The sequence below is a fragment of the Narcine bancroftii genome, chromosome 1 (assembly GCF_036971445.1).
Source record: "Narcine bancroftii isolate sNarBan1 chromosome 1, sNarBan1.hap1, whole genome shotgun sequence".
Taxonomy (NCBI): Eukaryota; Metazoa; Chordata; class Chondrichthyes; order Torpediniformes; family Narcinidae; genus Narcine; species Narcine bancroftii.
In genome coordinates, this window is record NC_091469.1 from 162,560,799 (window position 1) to 162,582,848 (window position 22,050).

A 22,050-nucleotide genomic window follows, 5' to 3' on the forward strand; every position below is an offset into this window, starting at 1 on the left:
ACATTTGGACGGGTCCATGGCTAGAAAAGGTTCGGAGGGATGTACAGGCCAAATGGTTGTCAGAAGTGTCTTGGACTGTAATACATGGACCAGCCTCCATCCCCTGAGAAAGGCTCAGGACCGAAACGTCAGTGATACATCCTTACTGGCTACGGATGCCATGAGAGTGGCTGAGTTTCTCCAGCATCTCTTGTGTTCAATCTACAATCACAATCATGTTTCGCCCTCCCATTCTGGGTCACGCATTTTGGAAGGACCAACCAGAAGGTTGAGGACAGGGTTAATGGTCAGTTACTTGAGTGTGGATGAACAGAGGGACCTTGGGGTCCAAATCCGTACATCCCTCAAGTTCACTGCACAGGTTGATAGGATAGTTAAGAAGGCTTAAGGGATGCTGGGCTTCATTATTAGAGGGATTGAGTTCAGGAGTCAGGAGGTCATTCTGCAACTCTAGAAATCTCTGGTGAGACCACACTTATTGTGTTTGGTTCTGGTCACATCATTACAGGAAGGATGTGGAAGCTATGGAGAGGGTGCAGAGGAGATTCACCAGGATGTTGCCTGGATTGGGAAACAAGTCTCATGAGGCAAGGTTAGCAGAGCTGGGACTTTATTCTTTGGAGTGTAGAAGGATGAGAGGAGACTTAATAGAGGACTACAGGATTCTGAGAGGCATAGACAGGGTGGACATTTTCCCAGGGCAGGATCAGCAAACACCAGAGGACATATGTGCAAAGTGAAGGGAGGGAACTTTAGGGGAGACGTCAGCGGTAAGGTTTTTCCACACAGAGAGTTGTGGGGACCTGTAATACCTTGCCAGGGGATGGTGGTGGAGGCTGGGACATTAGGGGCATTTAAGAGACTCTTAGACACATGGATGGAAGAAACGGGTTAGCGAGAACTTTTATTAAGGAATATCTGGGTCGGCACAACATCGATGGCCAAAGGGTCTGTATTGTCCTGTTCTACAACTCCCCCTCCCACCCACCACCCCCATCCCCCCCAGAGACAGCAGGCCACTGTAGTTGTCCAAAGCCAAAAGACCAACATTCATTTGAAAATTCAATTCCGACAGCCTGTGCATGGCTGGGCCACTCCCACAGTGATCCCATCTCGCTGGTACCCGTCAGCCTCACATCTGCGACATGGGCCGCAAGTCCGGGGAGACCTGCGGAGAAGGCGCCCCCTTCGTTACTGCATCCCATCATTTGATCACACCCTCCTCCACCCCCGCCCAAGAGCAGGACCTTCCTCCTGAGGGTTGCCTCCCTCCCACATCCCAAAGACACGCTGGTTGGTTGGGGGGGGGGGGGTGGAGGGAGGTGAACTTCCCCCATTGTGTGGGAGAGTGAGGGTGTCCGGGGGAAATGATGGGAGAGAAGAATGGGCTTGGAGTGAATGGGTGGTCAGCATGGACAGAGAGGGCCAAAGGGCCTCATACTGTGGTGGATCTCTCCCTGACTTGTTCTCCCATTATAACTGCCCACACCCCTCCCCCCGAACAATACTCTCCCTCCCTGACCCTCCCCATCCCCCCAATCTGATAGCCCGTCCATGGCAGCCCGTACCCCTGACGCTCACCTTCTCCCAAAATGAATCTCACCCTGACCCCCCCTCCAACCCTCTACATCCCCCTTCCCCGACACACCCGGCCACCATCATCCCTGCTCCAACTGCTCCATCCTCCCCTCCCCTTTCCCCCGATCCCTCTCCCTGTCCCCTAACCCCTCCCTGAACACCCCTCCCCCTCACCACTGCTCCAACCCTCTCCAGCCCCATTTTCCTCTCCATTCCTCCACTCTGCTCCCACCACTCCCCGCTGCTACCCCGGCCAGCCATCCCAACAATGCTCTGCTGCCCCAGACCTTCCGCTTTCCACGCCATCCCTCTCTCCCTCAACCCTTCCTACCCACCCCTCCCCTCCCATCAGTGGGACTCTTCCCCCCTGCCCTACATTCCTGCTGGATACTCACAATGAAATCACAACCAGTGCACACCCGGATCTCATCCACTGACACACCTTCACACACCTCGATCAGTGTCAATCCCTTGTGTTTGCAAACGTCGAACACCGCCTGCAACATCAACATCCATTTAACACAGACCACAGGGAGCACACACCCGGGACCCCAGCTGGGCAGAGCCCGAGTAACCCTGAAAGCCCACTCCCTCACAGCCAAACACTGCATCTGGCCCCAGACGCCACGACTGACCTGAAGAAGGGGGGGGTGGGAGAGGGGGGAGGGAGGACGGGGAGTGGGAGTGGGCCTTGAATGGAGAGAACACTCCCCATGGAGAAGTAGAAGAGATGATCCACAGGACGATGAGCACGGCGGCGGACCAGCGAGGGACTCAGCAGCTGAGGGCCCCACACAGGCTGCAGGCGGGAGGACCTGCACGGGCTGCTGGAGACTGGTACACAGGGAACCAGGTATCGGTGCCAGGATTCGAGAGGGCGCTGAAGGCAAGAAGGGACTCAGGTGCTGAAGGGCTTCCTGATCATGTTGGTGGTTTGGATCTGGAGCTCAGATCGAACAGGAGTCTGTGCGGCTGCAGGGGTTGTGGGAGGGCTGGAGGCGAATCCACGGAGACTCAGTGACTGAAGGGACTCTCTTCGGCTTCTCCTTCTCTTGTACTGTAGGGGGCGCCGGAGACACTAATGGGGACTCTGACTTTCAGCGGGCAGAAGGGAATCTTGTGTAATATTACACGTCCTGTACTATTATGTGACAAAGAAGGAATTTGAATCTTCACCAGGACTGCAGTGGTTCACCCCCATCTCCATGGCAGTCACTGCCGCCCACCTCCCCTCGAGTCTGTGCAGAGATTTCCAGTCCCTACCTTCTCAGTGATGAGACGGTTGACGCAGCCTTTCCCCGTGATAGGCAGCGTACACTTCTCCAAGATCTTGTGAACGCCACCCTGTTGGAGAGATCATGGCTGGTTAGTGGTCGGAAAAGGATCAGCAGAGATGTCGGGTGTCCACGAGTCCTGGCCAGGCACCCAGCCCGGGGGCATGGCAGGGATGCCAACCCCCATCCGACCTCAGCAGTCATAAGGTGGCCTTTGCCCAGGGCAGAAAAAGCAAACACAAGAGGACAATTTTTTTTATTTTAGACAGACAGCATGGTAACAGGCCATTCTGGCCCATGAGGCTGTGCCACCCAATTAAGCTGCACCCCCTGTACATTTCGAACGGTGGGAGGAAACCAGAGCCCCCGGGGGAAAACCCAACCAGACGCGGGGAGAACGTACAAACTCCTTACAGACAGCGCGCGATTCGAACCCAGATCCCGATCACCGGCGCTGTAAAGGCGCTGCGCTAACGGCTACGTCAACCGTGCCACCCAAAGTGTACAAAGTGAAGGGAAGGAAGTTTAGGAGAGACGTCAGGGGTATGTTCTTTTTACACAGAGAGTTGTGGGGGCCTGGAATGCCTTGCCGTGGGAGGGTAGTGGAGGCTGGAACATTAGGGGCACTTAAGAGACTCTTGGACAGGCTCATGGACGGAAGAAAAATAGAGGGTTACGGGGTAGAGAGGGGTCAGTACTTGTTTTAAGGAATATGTGCTGTGCTATATACATTTTTTAAGGTTGGCTTTTCCCACTGAGGATCGATGAGATACAAACCAGAGGACATGGGTTAAGGGTGAAGGGGGAAATGTTTAGGGGGAATTTCTTCACACAGAGTGGTGAGGGTATGTGACGAGCTGCCAGCTGAGGTGGTGAATGTGGGCTTCATTTTAACATTTAAGAAGAATTTGGAAAGGTATGTGGATGGGAGGGCTGTGGACTGGGTGCAGGTCAGTGGGACTAGGCAGAAAAATGGTTGGGCACAGACTAGAAGGGCCAAAGGGGCCTGTTTCTGTGCTATGGTGTGCTGGTTATGGGTAGGGAGGCTTTCGTATTTTAAGGAATAAATGGGTCACCACAACACTGGGGCCACAGTAAGTTCGCCTTTATTTTAAAACCACAATTTAAAAAAAATGAGACAACGTTCCTCCAAACAACCACGGTGGTACATTTAAACAACACAAGACTGCACAAAACACCATTAGACCACACAAGATAACACTCTTTCTACACAGGCAAAGCTACTTTAAAAAAAACAGGGCAACAACACAATAACTGACAAACGCTAGACCACAGGCACCATGGAAACCACCTGCAATATAACAGACTCGATATTAATAGTCTGTTCGCTGGAGTAAAGGAAACTGCCAGCAGGACCGACGAGGCCGCTGTGGGCGCTGCCGAGCCGCCATCTTGGACCAGGCTTGCAGGGCCTGTACTGATCTGTATTCCTCCCATCCCCTTCACAACTCTGAGAGTATCTAGAAGCCTCTTATTGTGTGACTAAAACTGCACACAATCCTCCAAATTTGGCCTCACCATTGTCTTATCCAACTTTACCTTAACATCCCAGCTCCTGCACTCAATACTTTGATTTATGAAGCCAAGATGCCAAAAGCTCTCTCTATAACCCTGTCCACCTGTGATGCCACTTTCAGGGAATTACACATCTGTATTCCCAGATCCTTCTGTTCTTTTTTTAAAAAATATTTTGTTGATAAATGTTGAACCACAGTTAATAGTTGCATTACCATTCAATTCAAAAATTGTACATGTGGTATAGAACCCAAACCCCATCCACCCTCCCACCTCCCCTCCCCGTCCCACCCTCTCCCGTCCCACCCTCTCCCGTCCCACCCTCTCCCGTCCCACCCTCTCCCGTCCCACCCTCTCCCGTCCCACCCTCTCCCGTCCCACCCTCTCCCGTCCCACCCTCTCCCGTCCCACCCTCCCACCTCCCCTCTCCCCATTCTATCCTCTCCCCACCTTCCCTCACCCTCCCCAGTCCCACCTCCCCTCCCCCCATCCCACCTTTCCGAAACATCCCACTCACCCCTCTATTACCTCCCTCCAACACCTCTTACCTCCTCCCCCACACCCTCCTCACCAGCCTCCCTCAACACTCCCCCCTCCTCCCCTATACAGCCCTCCCCACCCCATGCCCCTCCCCTCACCTTGGCGGTGTGCTCCATGGTCACCACCACTTTGGTGTCGGCATTGGAGACCAGATCCATGGCTCCACCCATGCCCTTCACCATCTTGCCCTAGAACAGAGGGGGACAGGTAGGCGTTACCACCCGATGAGCCACAGCGCACGCACGTACCTCGCTGCACCTGCAATCCCAAGCTGCACAAAATGGCCCGCCTTTCCAGGCCCTGGGGTGGGGGGGGGGGGGGAAGGGGTCGATCTGAGAAATGAGCGACGCGACGGGAGCCCAGTGGCACAGTGGGCAGTGACAATCTGGGGACCCCGGTTCCACCCCATCCTCTTGCCCTGACTGCATGGAGTTTGCACCCTCTACCCATGACAGTGTAGGTCTAGAGGTACGGCAGGGCTGTTTCCTGTTGTACAGGAAAGCTATCAATAAGATGAAAGAGTACAGAGCAGACTTGAGTAATGAAGTTAGAGGGATCTGGGAATGCAGATACATCATTCCCTGAAAGTGGCGTCTCAGGTGGACAGGGTTGTAAGGAGAGCTTTTGGCATCTTCATAAATCAAAGTATTGAGTGCAGGAGTCGGGATGTTCTGGTAAAGTTGTATAAGATATTGGTGAGGCCACATTTGGAGTTTTGTGTGCAGTTTTGGTCACCGAACTACAGGAAAGATATCAATAAGATAGAAAGAGGGCAGAGAAGATTTACTGGAATGTTACCGGGACTTCAGGAACTGAGTTACAGGGAAAGGTTAAACAGATTAGGACTTTATTCCCTGGAGTGTAGATGAGGGGAGATTTGATCGAGGTATTTAAAATTATGAGGGGACAGACAGAGTAAATGTAGGTCGGCTTTTTCCACTGAGGGTGGGTGAGATACAAACCAGAAGACATGGGTTAAGGGTGAAAGGGGGAGATTTAGGGGGTAACTTCTTCACACAGAGAGTGGTGGGGATGTGGAACGAGCTGCCAGCTGAAGTGGTGAATGTGGGCTCAATTTTAACACTTAAGACGAATTTGGAAAGGTCCATGGATGGGAGAGGGGTGGGGTATGGAGGGCTACAGACTGGTTGCAGGTCAGTGGGACTAGGCAAAGAAATGGTTTGGCACAGACTAGAAGGGCCAAAGGGGCCTGTTTCTGTACTGCAATGTTCTACGGTTTTATCACTGTGTCTGCCAGTGTACAGCTTCTGCAGGCATCCCGCCCTCCCACTGACAGGGGAGAGGGTAACAGGGCTGTCTGAGGGCTTAGGTGACTTTTCTACAGGCAGTAAAGGGTTAAAGTCCTGACCCCACTCCTGAGGCACATGAGTGTAAACAGACCTACAAATATATTCATCACAGACTAAACACAGGTGTCTGGAAACCTCGCCAACATCACATGGTGCCAGGGATAGGCGGCTGCTGAAGGGAGGGGTGGTGGCTGACTGCTGCATTCACTCTTTACCACCAATATATCACAGTCTCCCTGCCCTGGCCTTGTCTGACCCTGACCACAGTCTCCTCAGTCAAAAGGACCTGCGAGTCCTCGTGCAGGTTATCTTGGTTGGCTGTCAGTCACTGGTGGTGTTCCTCAGAGGTCGGTGATGGGGGCCTGTTGTGTATTAGTGATTTTGGTTGTGGAACGAATGTTGTCGTGCCCAAGCTTGCAGACGACATGAAGATCAGTGCAGGAGCTGGTGGTGTAGAGGAAGCTGGGAGGCTGCAGAAGGACTTGGACAGATTAAAAGACTGGGTGGAGAAGTGGCAAATAAAATGCAATGTTGGAAAGTGGACGGTCAGGGACTTCGGTAAAAAAAAATAAACAGACAACTATTTTCTAAATGGGGAGAAAATTGAAAATGCCCAGATGCAAAGGGACCCAGAATCCTCGTGCAGGACGGCCTGAAGGTGAACTTGCAGATTGAGTCAGTGGTGAAGAAGGAAAATGCGATGCTGGCGTTCATTTCAAGAGGAATAGAATCTAAGAGCAGGGATGTGATGTTGAGGCTTTATAAGGCCCTGGTGAGGCCTCACGTGGAGGATTGTGAGCAGTTTTGGGCTCCTCATGTAAGAAAGGACATGCTGACGTTGGAGAGGATTCAGAGGAGATTCACAAGGATAATTCTAGGAATGAAAGGGTTACCATAGCTCTCGGCCTGTACTTGTTGGAATTGAGGAGAATGAGGGGGGAAATGTCATTCAAACATTTTGAATGTTGAAAGGTGTGGTCAGAGTAGATGTAGAAAGGCTGTTTCCCACGGTGGGAGAGTCCAGGACAAGAGGGCACAACTTCAGGATGGAAGGGTGTCGGCTTAGAACAGAGATGGGAAGGAATTTCTTCAGCCAGAGAGAGGTGAATCTGTGGAATTTGTTGCCACAGACGGTCGTGGAGGTCGGGTCATTGGTGGAATTCAAGGCAGAGACTGATAGGTTCTAGATTAGCCAGGGTATAACAGGTCATGGGGAGAAGGCTGGGCAGTGGGGCTGGGTGAGGAAAATGGATCAGCTCATGACTGATGGGGGGAGGCAGATTCAATGGGTTGAATGGCCTATTTCTGCTCCTGTGTCTCAGGGTGATCTACACACCAACATGTGGTGGGGGACGGAACTGGCCAACTGGATTATTATTCAAACAGGGATGGGCTGCAGCACGCTGCTGTGCAGAGGCGCTTGGGAGTGCTAGCGCAGGAATGTCAAACACTGCAGGTAATCAAGAAGGCCCGTTAGACGAGGGATTCAATGCAGGGGCAGGAAGTTTCTGCTGCAACTGTACAGGGTTCTGGTGAGGCTGCATCTGGAGAACCGCGTGCAGTTCTGGCCTCCTCACTTGAGGAAGAATGGATAGGCCTTGGAGGGGGTTCACCAAGGTGATTCCAGGGATGAGAGGGTTAATTATGGGACTGTACTCGCTGTAATTTAGAAGGATGGGATCTCACAGAAACACGATGTTGTGAAAATAACTGGGGTAGGCGAGTTGTTTGCATGGTGGGGGCGACCAGGAGACACAGCCTCAAGGTTCAGGGTGGTAAACTTAGAACGGAGAGGAGGAGAGAGTGGTGAACCCAGGGAATTCTCTGCCCAGGAAGCAGTGGAGGCACACACAGAATTGTTGCCCAGGAAGGGTTTTATGGGAAGAAGGTGGAGCCGAGCCCACGATTCGATCAGACTGGAGGAGCAGGTCTCCTGCTCCGAGTTCTCACGGATTGCAGGCCAGCCTCCCATGGACTCCGGCTGCCAGAACTCTCCCCCCACCCCCAACCTCCTTGGATCCACTTCCCCACCAGGCCACAGTGCCTCGCTGAAACCTCTGTGCCTCACTAATTGCTGGAGCTGCTGCCCCAAAGGATTTGATACCCTGTGGGGCACCAGAATTGGGGGAGAACACCCTTCCCTCCCCCACTGAGGAGGAGAGGCAGAGGAGACAACCCTATGGAACGGTGACGGGACAGCAGACCAGTGAGGGGCTCAGCGGCCGAGGGGCCCACACAGGCTGCGGGCAACTTGTAGTCATGCATCCCCGCATGGGGTGCTGGAGCCAGGTATTGGAGTCAGGAATCAAGAGGACGCTGAGGGGAAGATGGGGTCGTGAAGGGCCTCGCGCTCGGAATCTTTCCTGATCATGTTGGGGGTTTGGATCTGAAGCTCAGATCGTACAGGAGTCTGTGTGGCTGTAGGAGTGATGGAGGCAAATTCATGAACACTCGGTGACTCTGAAGGGACTCTCTCTCATACTGTAGAGGGCGCCAGGCGACATTAATGGGGACTCTGCCTTTACAGCGGGCAGAAGGGAATTCGTGTAATATTACACATTCAGTACTATTACATGACAACAAAGGAATCTTGGAACTGGGTCCTGTGAGGTAATGAGAAGCTGATCCTGCCCTCAGTCCAGAACAGTTAACCATGAACCAGACCTAAACAACAGCACCCATGACAACACCTTGCGCGAACAGCCAGCAAGGGGTTCAAGACACCCGTTGCCTGAAGCTCTACAATGGTTGATGTACCCGGGCTGGGACAAGACATTGCTGCCCTTTTGTGCAAACACCCACACACTAACTCCCATGCCTCACAGGCCCTTCCACATGTGGCCCCAGACCCGTCTGCAGAGCTGTGCTGGTCACAGGGACTCCGTGGTAGGTCTGCCGCTGCGCTCTGCCCCCTCCCCCCACTCCTGCCATTAGGACGAGGGAACTCACCGGGATCATCCAATTGGCTAGATCGCCGAACCTGGACACCTGCATCCCACCAAGCATGGTCATGTTGACGTGGCCTCTGTAATCAGCAAACTGGTCAGAGGGAGGTTCTCAAACCCACGGCAAGTCACCCACACCCACCCCAGCGCTCAGTCACAGGGTCCCGCGGCTGGCTAGGCACGGCCTTAACTCAATACCCTCACCCTTTCTGGTCTCACACCCCCTCCATCTTGTTCCATCATCCCTCAACGGGCTCAACTCACTGGCCCTACCCCATCCCACCTCACACCCCCTCCACGCCATCTCACAGCCCCTTCTCGGGCTCAACTCACTGCCCTGTTCCTTCTCCACACACCCTCCTCCGCCCACCCCTCCCTGGGGTCAACTCCCTGCCCCTGGTCCTGTCTCACACCTCCGTCCTATCACCCCTCACCAGAGTCAACTCACATCTCCCTGCACCCTATTCCATTTTACACCCAATCCCGTCTCACACTCCCTCTCCTGGATCACCTCACTGATCCCTGCGTCCCACCTCACAGCCCTCCACATCGATCTATCACCCCCTCCCCAAGGTCAACTCATTTTCCCCCACCCAGTCCCGTCTCACACTCCCTCTCTGAGGATCAAATCACTGCCTCCCAACCCACCCCAACCCCCTCCCCAAACAACTGAATGCCCCTCCTCACCCCTTACCCCACCCAGGGGCCAGTGCATTGTGTGACCCCGCCAGCCCCTCGTTCAGTCTCGTGGCCCCCCAGGCTGTGGAGTGGCACATTGGCCTGCCCCCTCTGGCCACCCCTTCACCCAACCCCCGGCACTCCCTCCAGGCGCAGCCGGCTCAGCACCTACCCTCTTATCATGGCGAACGACTCGTCGCTGGAGAAGAAGGAAGCCCCTGGCAGCACAGTCACTGTCTCCTTCCCTGGGCACCAGAACCAGAGAGGTAAGGATGAGAACAGTGGCGGGGGAGGGACTGCCTTCCCTCTCGACTGGCCCCGTCTGAGGGGTTCCAACCTCACCCCAGCCCTCTGAATTGAATGGCCCCAGACCACACGAGGTGAAGAGCAGAATCCGGCCATTTGGCCCATCGAGTCTGCTCGAACCGCGTCTAATGCATTTTCCCTCTCGACCCCATTCTCTGGCCTTCCCCCAAAACCTTTGACCCCCCTCCCCCAATACTGGTCAAGAACCTATCAACCTCTGCTTTAAATCTCCCCCAATGACCCAGCCTCCAAGGCTGCCTGTGGCAAGTAATTCCAGAGATTCACCACCCACCAGCTGAAGAAATTCCTCACATTTTAAATTTAAACTTATAGCACAGTAACAGGCCCTTTCGGCCCATGGGTCCGTGCCACCTAATTAACCTACAACCCTCCGGTATGTTTTGAACAGTGGGAGGAAACCCACGCAGACACAGGGAGAACGTGCCAAACTCCTTACGGACAGTGCGGGATTCAAACCCTGATCCCAATCGTTGGTGCTGTAACGGCGCTGGGCTATCCATGCCACCCTTGTTCTAAAGGGATGCCCTTTTAGCCCGAGGCTGTGCTCTCTGGACACAGACATCCCCCACCCCCAATCAAATTGGGAAGACTTGTGACAGGGTAGTGCAGTGAAAATCATCTTGGCCTGCAGCTCTCCGAGACCCACCTGCATTGATCAGGTCTGCGTCCTCCTCGCCTTCCAGAGGATAGGGGCCCTGGAACAAGAGTGGAGGTCACAGGGAGACATCAACAGTTAACTCGCAGCACCTCCATAGGGGCAACAGCCCCACAGCCTTGTTTCCCCTCTTCCCCCAACCATTCACAACCCCTCCCATGACAACAGGCCAACAGTGGGGGGGAGGGGGGGTTGGGGGAGCTTCTGTGCAGCATCCTTAGCCCTGACAGCGGGGACTTGGCAGAGCTCTGCGCTGGAATCTGGTCAGCGGGGACGTTTCAGTAGGTAGGGAGGACCGGCCGCTGGAAACCCCGACAGGGAGCAGGAGGGGTCTCTGGTTCCAAAGAAATGCAGGAGAGTGGGAGGGAGCAGAGGAGGGGTTGGTGGTGGAGCAAGAGCAGTCAAGTTTATTGTCATCTGACTGTACAAGTACAACCCAATGAAACAGTGTTTCTCCGGTCCTCAGTGCAAAACACGCAGACACACGACCAGACATAACACACATATAGACAAACAATGGAGGACAAGTATTTCATCGACACAAATAAATATTGTTTCATGAATATGAGAGTCTCGGAGGGTGAGTGTGATCAGTTCCTTTGGTCGTTCAACATTCTCACTGCCCGTGAGAAGAAGCTGTTCCCCAGCCTGGTGGGGCTGGCTCTGATCCTCCTGGATCTCTTCCCTGATGGGAGCACCTGGAAGATGCTGTGTGTAGGGTGGAAGGGGTTCTCAATGATTTTGCGCGCCCTCTTCAGACAGCGATCACGTCGATGGGGTGGTGGTGGGGTGGGAGAGACTCCAGTGATCCTCTCTGCTGTTCTTACAGTCCTGTGAATGAACCTCTGATCCATTTCTCTGCAGCGGCCGTACCTCAAGGTGACACAGCTGGCTCGGAAGCTCTCGATAGGGCTCCTGCAGTAGTCACTCACAGTTTGAGGAATCTGGATCCTGCATGTGAACACGGTGGTGGGGGAACTCAGTGGATTGAGCAGCAGCAGTGGGAGATCCAGAATGGTTGACGTTTCAGCTCAGAACCCTTTGAGTTCAAGTTTATTACCAGCCGGTTGTACAAGTGCACCCCTGAGAACATGGTCTCGTGGAAGCTGAACTTGTACATTTGGACGATAATAAACTTGAACCATCAAGTGCAGGTGGAGAAATCCAGAAAAAAATGAGGTCAGGGTGGGAGTGTAAGTAAAATACGTCCGTCTGCAGACACTGGGGCTGAAGTAGAAACACGATACTGGAGAAAGTCAGCAGGTCAAACAGGGTCCATTATCCAGCAAAGATAAAGATACAGAATCAACATTTCGGGCTTGAGCCCATCAAGGTATGAGCAAAATATCATCTTTATCAATCATTGCATGGAATATAGGAGTTGGGAGGTGATGTTGAGATTGTATAAGACGTTGGTGCGGCCTAATTTGGAGTTCTGTGTGCAGTTCTGGTCGCCTAATTATAGGAAGGATATAAACAGAGTGGAGAGAGTGCAGAGAAGGTTTACCAGAATGTTGCCTGGGTTTAAGCATCTGGAGTATGGGGAGAGATTGGACAGATTGGGTCTTTATTCTTTGGAGCGTAGAAGGTTGAGAGGGGATTTGATAGAAGTATTTAAGATTATGAAAGGGATAGACAGAGTGGATGTGGATAGACTATTTCCGTTAAGAGGAGGAAAGATTAAAACAAGAGGACATGAGTTAAGAATTAAGGGGCAGAGGTTTAGAGGTAACATGAGGGGGAACTTCTTTACTCAGAGAGTGGTAGCTGTGTGGAATGATCTTCCGGGAGAAATAGTGGCGGCGGAGTCAATTGTATTATTTAAGAAAAGGTTGGACAGGTATATGGATGAGAGGAAGATGGAGGGTTATGGGCATTGTGCAGGGAGGTGGGATTAGAAAGGGGTGTTTGGTTCGGTGCGGACTAGAAGGGCCTAATGGCCTGTTTCCGTGCTGTAATTGTTATTATTATTATTATTAGGTGCCTGAACAAAATGTTGGGGGGGGGGGGGTAGAGGGAGGAGCATGGTTCCCAAAGGCAGGAGGTAATAGGTGGAGAAGGGAGAGAGGGGACAGCAGCAAACGTGGGGTGGGGCGGGGGGGGGGAATGGCTGTGTGAATGGAGAAGGAAGGGGGTGGAGAACTGGGGGAATGACGGAGGGATGGGGAAGGAAGGGAGAATGGGGGAGTGGGCTGGCAGGAACCGGAGAAGTTGACATTGATGCCGTCCAGTTGGAGAGAGCCCAGACGGAGAATCAGGAGGCATTCCTCCAATTCACATGTGGTCTTGGTAGGGCAGTACAACACCACGGACAGACATGTGAAGTGGGAGTGGGCCGTAGAATTGAAATGGTTGGCCACTGGGAGGTCCCGGTCACTGGTGCAGATGGAGCGAAGGTGCTCAGCAAAGCGATAGCCCAGTCTCTCCAACGTAGAGACCACAACAGGAGCACCGGATGCAGTGGATCACCCCTGGCGTACACAAGTGAAGTGTTGCTTGTTTGAGATCTGGCACGGTGAGGGAGGAGGTGTGGGCACAAGCGTGGCACCTCCTGTAGACATAGGGGTAAGTGCCAGGTGGGGGCGATTGGTGGGAAGGGATAAGTGGAAGAGGGGGTCATAGAGGGACCGGTCCCTAAGGAAGGCAGAGAGGCAAGGAGAGGGGATGTTGTGTCTGGTGGTGGGAGGGTTGGACAGGAGCCAGGAGGTGATTGGCAAAACAAGGACAGGCAGAAAAAATGGTTTGTCAGAGACTAGATGGGTTGAAGGGGCTTGTTTCTGTGCTGTAACGTTCTATGGTTCTACTGAGGCAGTGTAAATGTGGAATCTGTTGCCACAGGCGGTTGTGGAGGCCAGGTCGTTGGGAGTATTTAAGGCAGAGATTGACAGGTTCTTGTTTAACCAGGGGATCAGAGGTGATGGGGAGTGGGGCTGAGTGGGAGAAATGGATCGGCTCATGATTGAATGACGGGGCAGACTCAATGGGCTGAATGGCCTATTTCTGCTCCTATGTCTTATGGAGACTGCAGATGATGGAATTGGAGCCTACATTCAATATGGTCATACAATCTCAGTCCACCCCCTTGAGCCACAGCCAACTCTCTGTGAAATGTTATCTAATGAACCGACATCAACAACATTCTGTGTCAAGTTTATTGTCATCTGATTGTAGAAGTACAACCTGACGAAAAGCGTTCTGCAGTCCTCAGGACAAAACACACAGACACATGACCAGACACAGCACACATGCAGATAAACAATACACAAGTATTATATCTATTGTAGTGGCCTATCTGACGACACTACCTTACGCAAGTGGCAATAAATGAGACTGGAGACAGTAGTCAGGAATCAGTCCCTTTATTGTGGTTAACTACAGCTTTTATAGTTCCCTCTGCACGTTTCACGCCCAGCCTTCTGGGATGCGGTAGTGACGTCACTCTCCAGCCTCGGGTCGGGTGCCATAAAAAGCGCGGGCTCTTATTCGCGTGCTTTTCCTAATTGCTGGTGCCTGACCTGCAGCTGGAGGACTGGGCCGTCGTTGGAGGCTATGTGCTTTGGTTACGCGCTTGCTAAACTGTTGTGGATGCGCGATTCTGTTGTTCGCCTGGGGCTCCCGCTACACTACACAAATAAAAAATGTTGTTTCATGAATATGAGAATCTCGGAGGGTCAGTGTGAGCAGTTCCTTTGGTCATTCAGTGATCTCACTGCCCGTGGGAAGAAGCTGTTCCCCAGCCTTGTGGCGCTGGCTCTGATCCTCCTGGATCTCTTCCCTGTCGGGAGTAGCTGGAAGATGCTGTGTGTGGGGTGAAAGGGCTCCTCAATGATTTTGAATGGCCTCTTCAGACAACGATCCCGGTGGATCACGTTGATGGGCTAAGGAGACTCCAGAGATCCTCTCTGCTGCTCTTATAATCCTGTGGATTGACCTCCAGTCCATTTCTCTGCAGCAACTGTACCACACTGTGCTGCAGCCGGCCAGAATGCTCTCAATAGAGCTCCTACAGGAGGTTGACATGACGGTGGCCAGTAGCCTTGCCTACTTCAGTCTTCTCAGGAAGCGCAGTCGTTGCTGCGACTTCCTGACAAGTGAGGAGATGTTGAGTGTCCATGATAGGTCACTATAAGGAGTTTGTACGTTCTCCCCATGTCCGAGTTCCAGTTTCCTCCCATCGTTCGAAATGTACCAAGATTGTAGATCAATCAGGAGTATATTGGACAGCACGGGCTCATGGGCCAAAAGGGCCTGTTTCTGTGCTGTTTGTCTAAATTTAAAAATAATTCAAAATTCACATTTACCAACATTATACTTCATCTGCCAGACCCTTGCCCACTCACTTAGCCTATCGATATCTTTCTGCAGACTCTCCGTAGCCTCTGCTCAATTTGCTTTTCCACTCAATTTAGTGTCATCAACAAACTTAGACACACCACATTCTTCCGGTTCGTTAATGAACAACATAACCCTGGTCTGTCCAGTCTTTCTTCATCTGTCAGTCCTGCTGTCCCAGGGCTCAGTCTGGTGAACCCTCGCTGCTCCCCTCAATAGCAAGAACATTTCACAGGGTTGAGCAGCGTCCGTGGGAGGAGAATTGGTGGACGAGTCTGGCCAGAGCGCTCATTTACCTGGCATTGGGGCACACTGCCATCAGCAGGCCGTGTTTGAACGTCTCGGTATGGGGCACCATGTGGTAACATCGGCAAGTGGCCGATGAGCACACTTACCAGTCCCAGCACTCCATTCTCGCTCTGGAGGTGCACAGTAATGTCGGGCCGGATGAAGTTGCTGGCCAACATTGGCATGCCAATGCCCAGGTTCGCTGAAAGCACGGGTTAAGGCCAATATGAAGCTGCATGCACGCAAACAAGCACACACCCACGTGATTCCCCCCACACTATCTCCACAGCACCGTGTCCCTGCCCTTCCTCGTCCCAGAGTCTCTCACACCCCCACACCATGGTGTCCTTGCCCTTTCTTGTCCCACAATCCCTCACACCCCCACACCACGGTGTCCTTGCCCTTTCTCGTCCCACAATCCCCCACCCACCGCACCACGCCCTTCCTTGTCCCATAATCCCTCACCCACCATGCCATACCCTTCCTCGCCCCACAATCCCTCACCCGCCACACCATGCCCTTCCTCGTCCCATAATCCCTCACCCGCCGCATCTCCACACGATCCAGTTCCTTGTCCAATCCCAAATGCACCCACATCAGTGACCCCAACTGACGTCAGCATAATCCACCGGCTGAAGGAGACCCTCCCTCCCCACTCCACCACCACTACAGAGCTGGTTGATCCACTCATCGTCAGTCCCTGGGATCCCACGTGGACCGGGAGACCACTCCCCATGGTCAGGCCCTGTAGCCAAGGCTTTCCAGAGCTCTCCTACCATGTTAACACCAACTGCCTGTGGTACAGACTACAGGCAGGTACATCAAGCCGCAATCAGCAAGCCCCTCGTTGCCTTGGGCCCTCACCTCCGGACATCTGATAACGGAAACCTCCCCTCGCTCTTCTCTCTCCCCACGTCATCCCTCGACCGACCCAGGGTTACCCAGCCAGGGTTAGGGGAGTTAGCGGAGGATACCGTACATGCCGTCCTGAAATTCCAGAGCTGCTCGGCGGATGATGCGCTCCCTCACGATGTCAGCCTCCGTCATGGCCTTGGGCTTGGCATCTCCCGGCCTTCGAAGGGTCAGCCTCTGGACAGAAGCAAGGCCTCAGGATCTGCCCGGCATTGGAAACTAAACTGGGGGCGGGGGGGGGGGTGCACGTGTGGACCCTCAACGCAGTGAGTCTGCACTTTGGGGGAAACTGTAACTGCACTGAATCTGGCAAAGTGTGGTCCGTCTCCCAGGACGGTGGTCTGACCACTTGGTCACCAGGTCAAGAGAGGTGGTACCACACAAACCCACCCTACCCACTACTCTCCCTTCTTCACTGGAGCCATGGGTACACTGAAGCCTCCAAACAGCTGACCGGCCAGCATCCAGGACAGCCCAGGCCCCACGTCATTCCCTGCAGTGTTCTGGCCACAGTGCAGCTTGGGGAGGGGTGGCCCACCTTCTGCAGGAACCCACTCTGGCATAGCTTCCACACCCTGCTCAGACAGGGGAGACCACCTTCAGGGTCTTCTGCCACCTCGGGAAGCGAGGCATGGAGAGGGTCACTAAACCCACCACGCTCTCTCCAGAGCACGAAGCTGACCCCACCTCTCCCCTTCCCAGATCATGCCCTCAGTGATTGGAATGGGAGGGGGGCAACACTCCCTGACCCTAACCCAAACTCCAGGGTCTCACCGATACCTCGAAGAGTTCAGGACACACCTTCCCATGGAAATGCCCAGATGTGAAGGGACCTGGGAGTCCTCGTGCGGGACAGCCTAAAGGTGAACCTGCAGGGTGAGTCAGTGGTGAAGAAGGTAAATGTGATGCTGTTGATCATTTCAAGAGGAATAGAATACAAGAGCAGGGATGTGATGTTGAGGCTTCATAAGGCCCTGGTGAGGGATCACGTGAAGTATTGAAGCAGTTCTGGGCTCCTCATTTAAGAAAGGACGCGCTGACTTTGGAGAGGGTTCAGAGGAGGTTCACAAGGATGATTCCAGGAACTAAAGGGTTATCATATGAGGGACATTTGTCAGCTCTCGGCCTGTACTCATTGAAACTTAGGAGAATGAGGGGAGATCTCATTGAAACATTTTGAACGTTGAAAGGTATGGACAGAGTAGATGTAGAAAGGCTGTTTCCCACGGTGAGAGTCTAGGACAAGAGGGCACAACTTCAGGATTGAAGGGCATCCACTTAGAACAGAGACGCGGAGGAATTTCTTCAACCAAAGGGAGGTGAATCTGTGGAATTTGTTCCCACAGGTGGTTGTGGAGACAAGGCCACTGGGTGTATTTAAGGCAGAGATTGACATGTTCTTGATTAACCAGGGCATCAAAGGGGCCAGGCAGTGGGACTGAGTAGGAAAATGGATCAGCTCATGATAGAATGGCAGGGCAGATGATAGGCTGAATGGCCTATTTCTGCCTCTATGTTTTATGGTCTTATTTCACTTACACGTACAGCCCTCGGTTTACCATGATGCGGCGGGGGGTGGGGGGGGGGGGTCATTTGGCTGCTCTAGTCTGTTGTGACATTAACCACGGCCAAAGATGGGCCTCTCCACCCCGGAACATCCCCTGCCCTCGGTGGGAGTAAACCCTGCAAAGGGCACTGCTCAAACAGAGAAAATTATCATCTTTGTCCCGACCTCGGGTCCAACAGAACCACTTTGTGCTTCATCGCGGCACGGTGAGCACAACGCCATTAAAGCGCCAGCTATCAGAGCCGGGGCTCAAATGCCACGCTGTCTGTAAGGGGTTTGTACGTCGTCTGCGCGAGTTCTCCCTGGGGGCTCTAACTCCTCTCGCTGTTTGAAATGTTCGGAGGGGGGGGGGTGTAAATTGGGTGACACGGGCTCGTAGCCTGTTACTGAGCTGTTTGACAAGAGATATTGGCAATCAGGTTTAGAAGAGGGAGGTGCAGAGCAGGTACAGACAACAAAGAGCAAATGAGGTACTTTCAAAGTATAGAAAATGTAAGAGAATACTAAAGAATGAAATCAGGAAGGGAAAAAGACACGAGGTGGCTTTGGCAGAAAATGTGAAGGTAAATCCAAAGGGTTTCTACAAGTATATTGAGTCAGAGGATAACAAGGGGCAAAATTGGTCCCCTAGAGGATCAGAGTGGTCAACTGTGTGGAGCCTGAGATGGAGGAAATCTTAAATTTTTTTTTTGCATCAGTATTTACTCAGGAAACTGGCAAAGTACATAAGGAAGGGAAACCAGCAGTAGTGGCATAGAACATTAAAGAGGAAGAGGTGCTTTCTGCCTCACAGCAAATAGGATATTACCTCAGACCTTGAGGGAGGCCAGTGCAGAAATCGCAGGGGGTCAGGCAGAAATATTTAAAATGTCCTTATCCATGGGTGAGATGCCGGAGGATTGGAGGGGAGCTCACATTGTTCCACTGTTTAAAAAATGCTCCAAAAGTAAACCAGGAAATTACAGGCCAGTGAGCTTGATGTCAGCAGTAGGTAATTTATTGGAGGGGGTACAGTTACATTGTTCCCTGAAGGTTGCGTCGCAGGTGGACAGAGTTGTAAAGAACGTTTTTGGCATTTTTGCCTTTATTAATCAAAGTACTGAGTATAGGAGTTGGGATGTTATGTTGAAGTTATTCAAGTCATTGGTGAGGCCAATTTTGGAGTATTGTGTGTAGTTCAGGTCACCTAACTACAGGAAGGATATCAGTTGGATCAAAAGAGGGCAGAGAAAATTTACTTGGATGTTGCCGGGTCTTCAGGAGTTGAGTTACAGGGAAAGATTAAACAGGTTAGGACTTTATTTCTTGAGTGAAGAATGAGGGGAGATTTGATAGAGGTTCACAAGATTGTGAGAGGTCGAGACAGAGTGGATGTGAGTAGGCTCTTTCCACTTAGAATGGGGGAGATAAATAGGAGAGGTCGTAGTTATAAGCTGAAAGTGGATCAGTCTAGGGGGAACTTCACTAAGAGTGGTGGGAGAGGTCTGGAGGGTTATGGACTTTGAGTAGGTCAGTAGGACTAGCGGAATGTTTCAGTCCAGACAAGATGGGCTGAATGGCCTGCTTTCTACAGATGTACGTCTAAATTTAAAATTGAAACTATGTGATAGAGAGATAAGGTGCTCTCCACCCTGGATCAACCCCCACCCTGCAAAGTGAGCATCACTGGGTTGTGATAGCCCCTGCCTTATCCCCACGTCTGGGTCCACAGCTCACTCAGGGCAGCCCTTCAGTGACAGAAGCCCACCCACTGCCCCCCCTCACAGTCACCGCCCCCCAACCCGGCAGACGGACGGGTCAGTTGGAGTGTGTCTCCACGGCAGGTACGATGCACAGTCTGCCTTCACCCCCCCCACCCCACCACCTTTCAGAGTTCACTCACCTCGATCCGCTTCTCAAACTGCCGGCCCTTCACCACCCTCTGGACGTAGATACTGGGAATGTGCACATCCTCTGGGGCAAACGCTCCCGTGTCAACAATCTCCTCCACCTGGTGAGTGGGGAAAGGAGGTGGTTTAATCAGTGTTCTGAGGGAGAGGGTGATCTCCCAACTTCGGAGGTGGGAGGGGACGGTTGTGACACAGAGGTTCATCAGAAACGTTGCTTCCCCACAGTGGGACAGCCTGGGACAAGAGGACGCAACTTTAGGATTGAAGGGGGTCTGCTCAGAACAGAGATGCCGAAGAATTTCTTCAGCCAACGGGTGGTGAATCTGTGGAATTTTTTTGCCACAGGTGGTCGAAGACAAGGCCGCTAGCCATCATTATGTCAACCTTCTAAAGGAGCTCTATAGAGAGCGTCCTGGCCGGCTGCATCACAGTGTGGGTATGGTTGCTGCAGAGAAATGGATCGGAGGTCAATCCATAGGACCATAACGAGTGGCAGAGAGGATCACTGGAGTCTCCCTCCCTGCCATCGATATGATTTACCAACCTGACCCCCTGTTCTACGAGATATTCTTGTTTACCTCCACTGGATTTGTACAGCACTTGTCCCTCAATACTCCCTATCATTCTACCTTCCCCCATCGATGTGACCTACCAGGATCATTACCTGAAAAGGGCGCACAAAATCATCGAGAGCCCCTTCCACCCCGCACCTTTCAGTGGTTCCCGTTGGGGAAGAGATACAGGAGGATCAGAGCCTGGCTGAAATACAGCTTCTTCCCACGGGCAGTGAGAATAGTGAACGACCAAAGGAACTGCTCACACTGACCCTCCAAGACTCTCATATTCATGAACCAATATTTGTGTATAGATGAAATACTTGTCCTGCATATGTATTGTTTGTCTGGTTGTGTGTTATGTCTGGTTGTGTGTCTGCGTGTTTTGCACCAATGACCAGAGAACGCTGTATCGTCGGGTTGTACTTGTACAATCAGACGACAATAAACTTGACTTGGAGGTTCTCATACCGCGGTTAGTGCAACGCTGTTACAGCGCCAGCAATTGGGACCCGGGTTCAAATCCCGCTCTCTCTGTGAGGAGTTTGTACATTCTCCCCATGTCTGCATGGGTTTACCCCAGGGGCTCCAGTTTCCTCCCACTGTTGGAAACAGGGATTGTAGATTAATTGGGCGGCAAGGGCTCATGGGCCAAAATGGCTGGTTACCGTGCTTTACGTCTGCATTTAAATGCAAATTTATTTGAAATTACACCTTCACATGTAACAATGTTTCATCTGGTTGTACAAACTCGAACGCCCAGCTTCACTAAAGGAACGTTAAAAGTAACGTGCGCCGCAAACCCAGCCTCACGCACCTCCACCACCGTGACTTTGGCTGCTTTACACATGGTCTGATTGAAGTTCCGGGCAGTTCTCCTGAAAGAAACGCCCAGAGGTGAGAGATTGATAGAGCCAACATCACAACAGGGTGGCGCAGTGAACACATATACGGTGGGAGGCGGCCAATCCGAGCGAGGCCGAGATCCACTTCCCCTGACACGAACCGTGAAGCGGTGGGAGCGGGAGCTGGACTTACACGGGTGCGAATCGGACTAGCAACACCTGAAACTCCGCCGCTGCTCTAACTGACTTCTCAGATTTCTGTTGGACCCTTCCCCCTCCCCTTTCCCTTCCCTCTCCATTGCCTTTTCCTTCCACGTCCCCTCCTCCACCCCTTCCTTTCCCCGCCGCCTGTCCCTTCCCCCACCCCTCCTTTGCCCCTCCCCTTTCCTTCCTCCTCCCTCTCCCTCCCTCCTCTCCCTTCCCCTTCTTCCTTTTCCCATCCTCCTCCTTCCCTCCCATTCCTCTCCTCCTGCCCGCCTTTCCCCCACCTCTTTCCCCTCCTATCTCCTCTTTCCCTTTCCTCTCCCCGCCCCTCCCCTCCGTTCCCTCCTCCTCTCTTTCCCCCTCCCAGGCCCTCTTCTCCCACCAGGCTCATGCCATCTCTTACAGCAGACAAACATCAAAGTACAGTACTCCCCCCTCCCCCAGGTACCTGGCACCTATAAGGATTGGTAGATGCCAGAGAAGTGAATGTTCTGGTTGCTTGAGGTTGCGTACTGGCAAACTAACCACCAGGGGCACCAATTTTAAACTTTTGTATTTTTTTCCCATTTATTTATCCCAACTTTTTCGGCAGTTGCTTGCGGCTGTGGGTTGCTTG

At 52.7% G+C, this 22,050-nt stretch overlaps 1 protein-coding gene across 3 annotated transcripts in view; it reads right to left on the reverse strand.

Annotated features, from left to right (window-relative positions):
- Positions 1 to 876: 876 nt before the first annotated feature.
- The window catches only part of LOC138735738 (succinyl-CoA:3-ketoacid coenzyme A transferase 1, mitochondrial-like), a 118,389-nt gene continuing 97,215 nt past the window's right edge, over positions 877 to 22,050 (reverse strand). For 2 of the 3 annotated variants that reach the window (XM_069884058.1, XM_069884080.1), the window contains 11 exons: positions 21,203 to 21,263; positions 19,825 to 19,932; positions 16,438 to 16,552; positions 15,571 to 15,665; positions 10,835 to 10,883; positions 10,034 to 10,106; positions 9,188 to 9,263; positions 5,027 to 5,116; positions 2,842 to 2,922; positions 1,974 to 2,075; positions 877 to 1,168 (listed from right to left, as the gene is read on the reverse strand). In XM_069884058.1, the coding sequence (XP_069740159.1) occupies positions 1,133 to 1,168; positions 1,974 to 2,075; positions 2,842 to 2,922; positions 5,027 to 5,116; positions 9,188 to 9,263; positions 10,034 to 10,106; positions 10,835 to 10,883; positions 15,571 to 15,665; positions 16,438 to 16,552; positions 19,825 to 19,932; positions 21,203 to 21,263 (886 nt within the window). In that variant the 3' untranslated portion in view covers positions 877 to 1,132. The remainder of the gene's footprint in view (positions 1,169 to 1,973; positions 2,076 to 2,841; positions 2,923 to 5,026; positions 5,117 to 9,187; positions 9,264 to 10,033; positions 10,107 to 10,834; positions 10,884 to 15,570; positions 15,666 to 16,437; positions 16,553 to 19,824; positions 19,933 to 21,202; positions 21,264 to 22,050) is intronic. The other variant, XM_069884069.1, reaches the window with a different exon arrangement.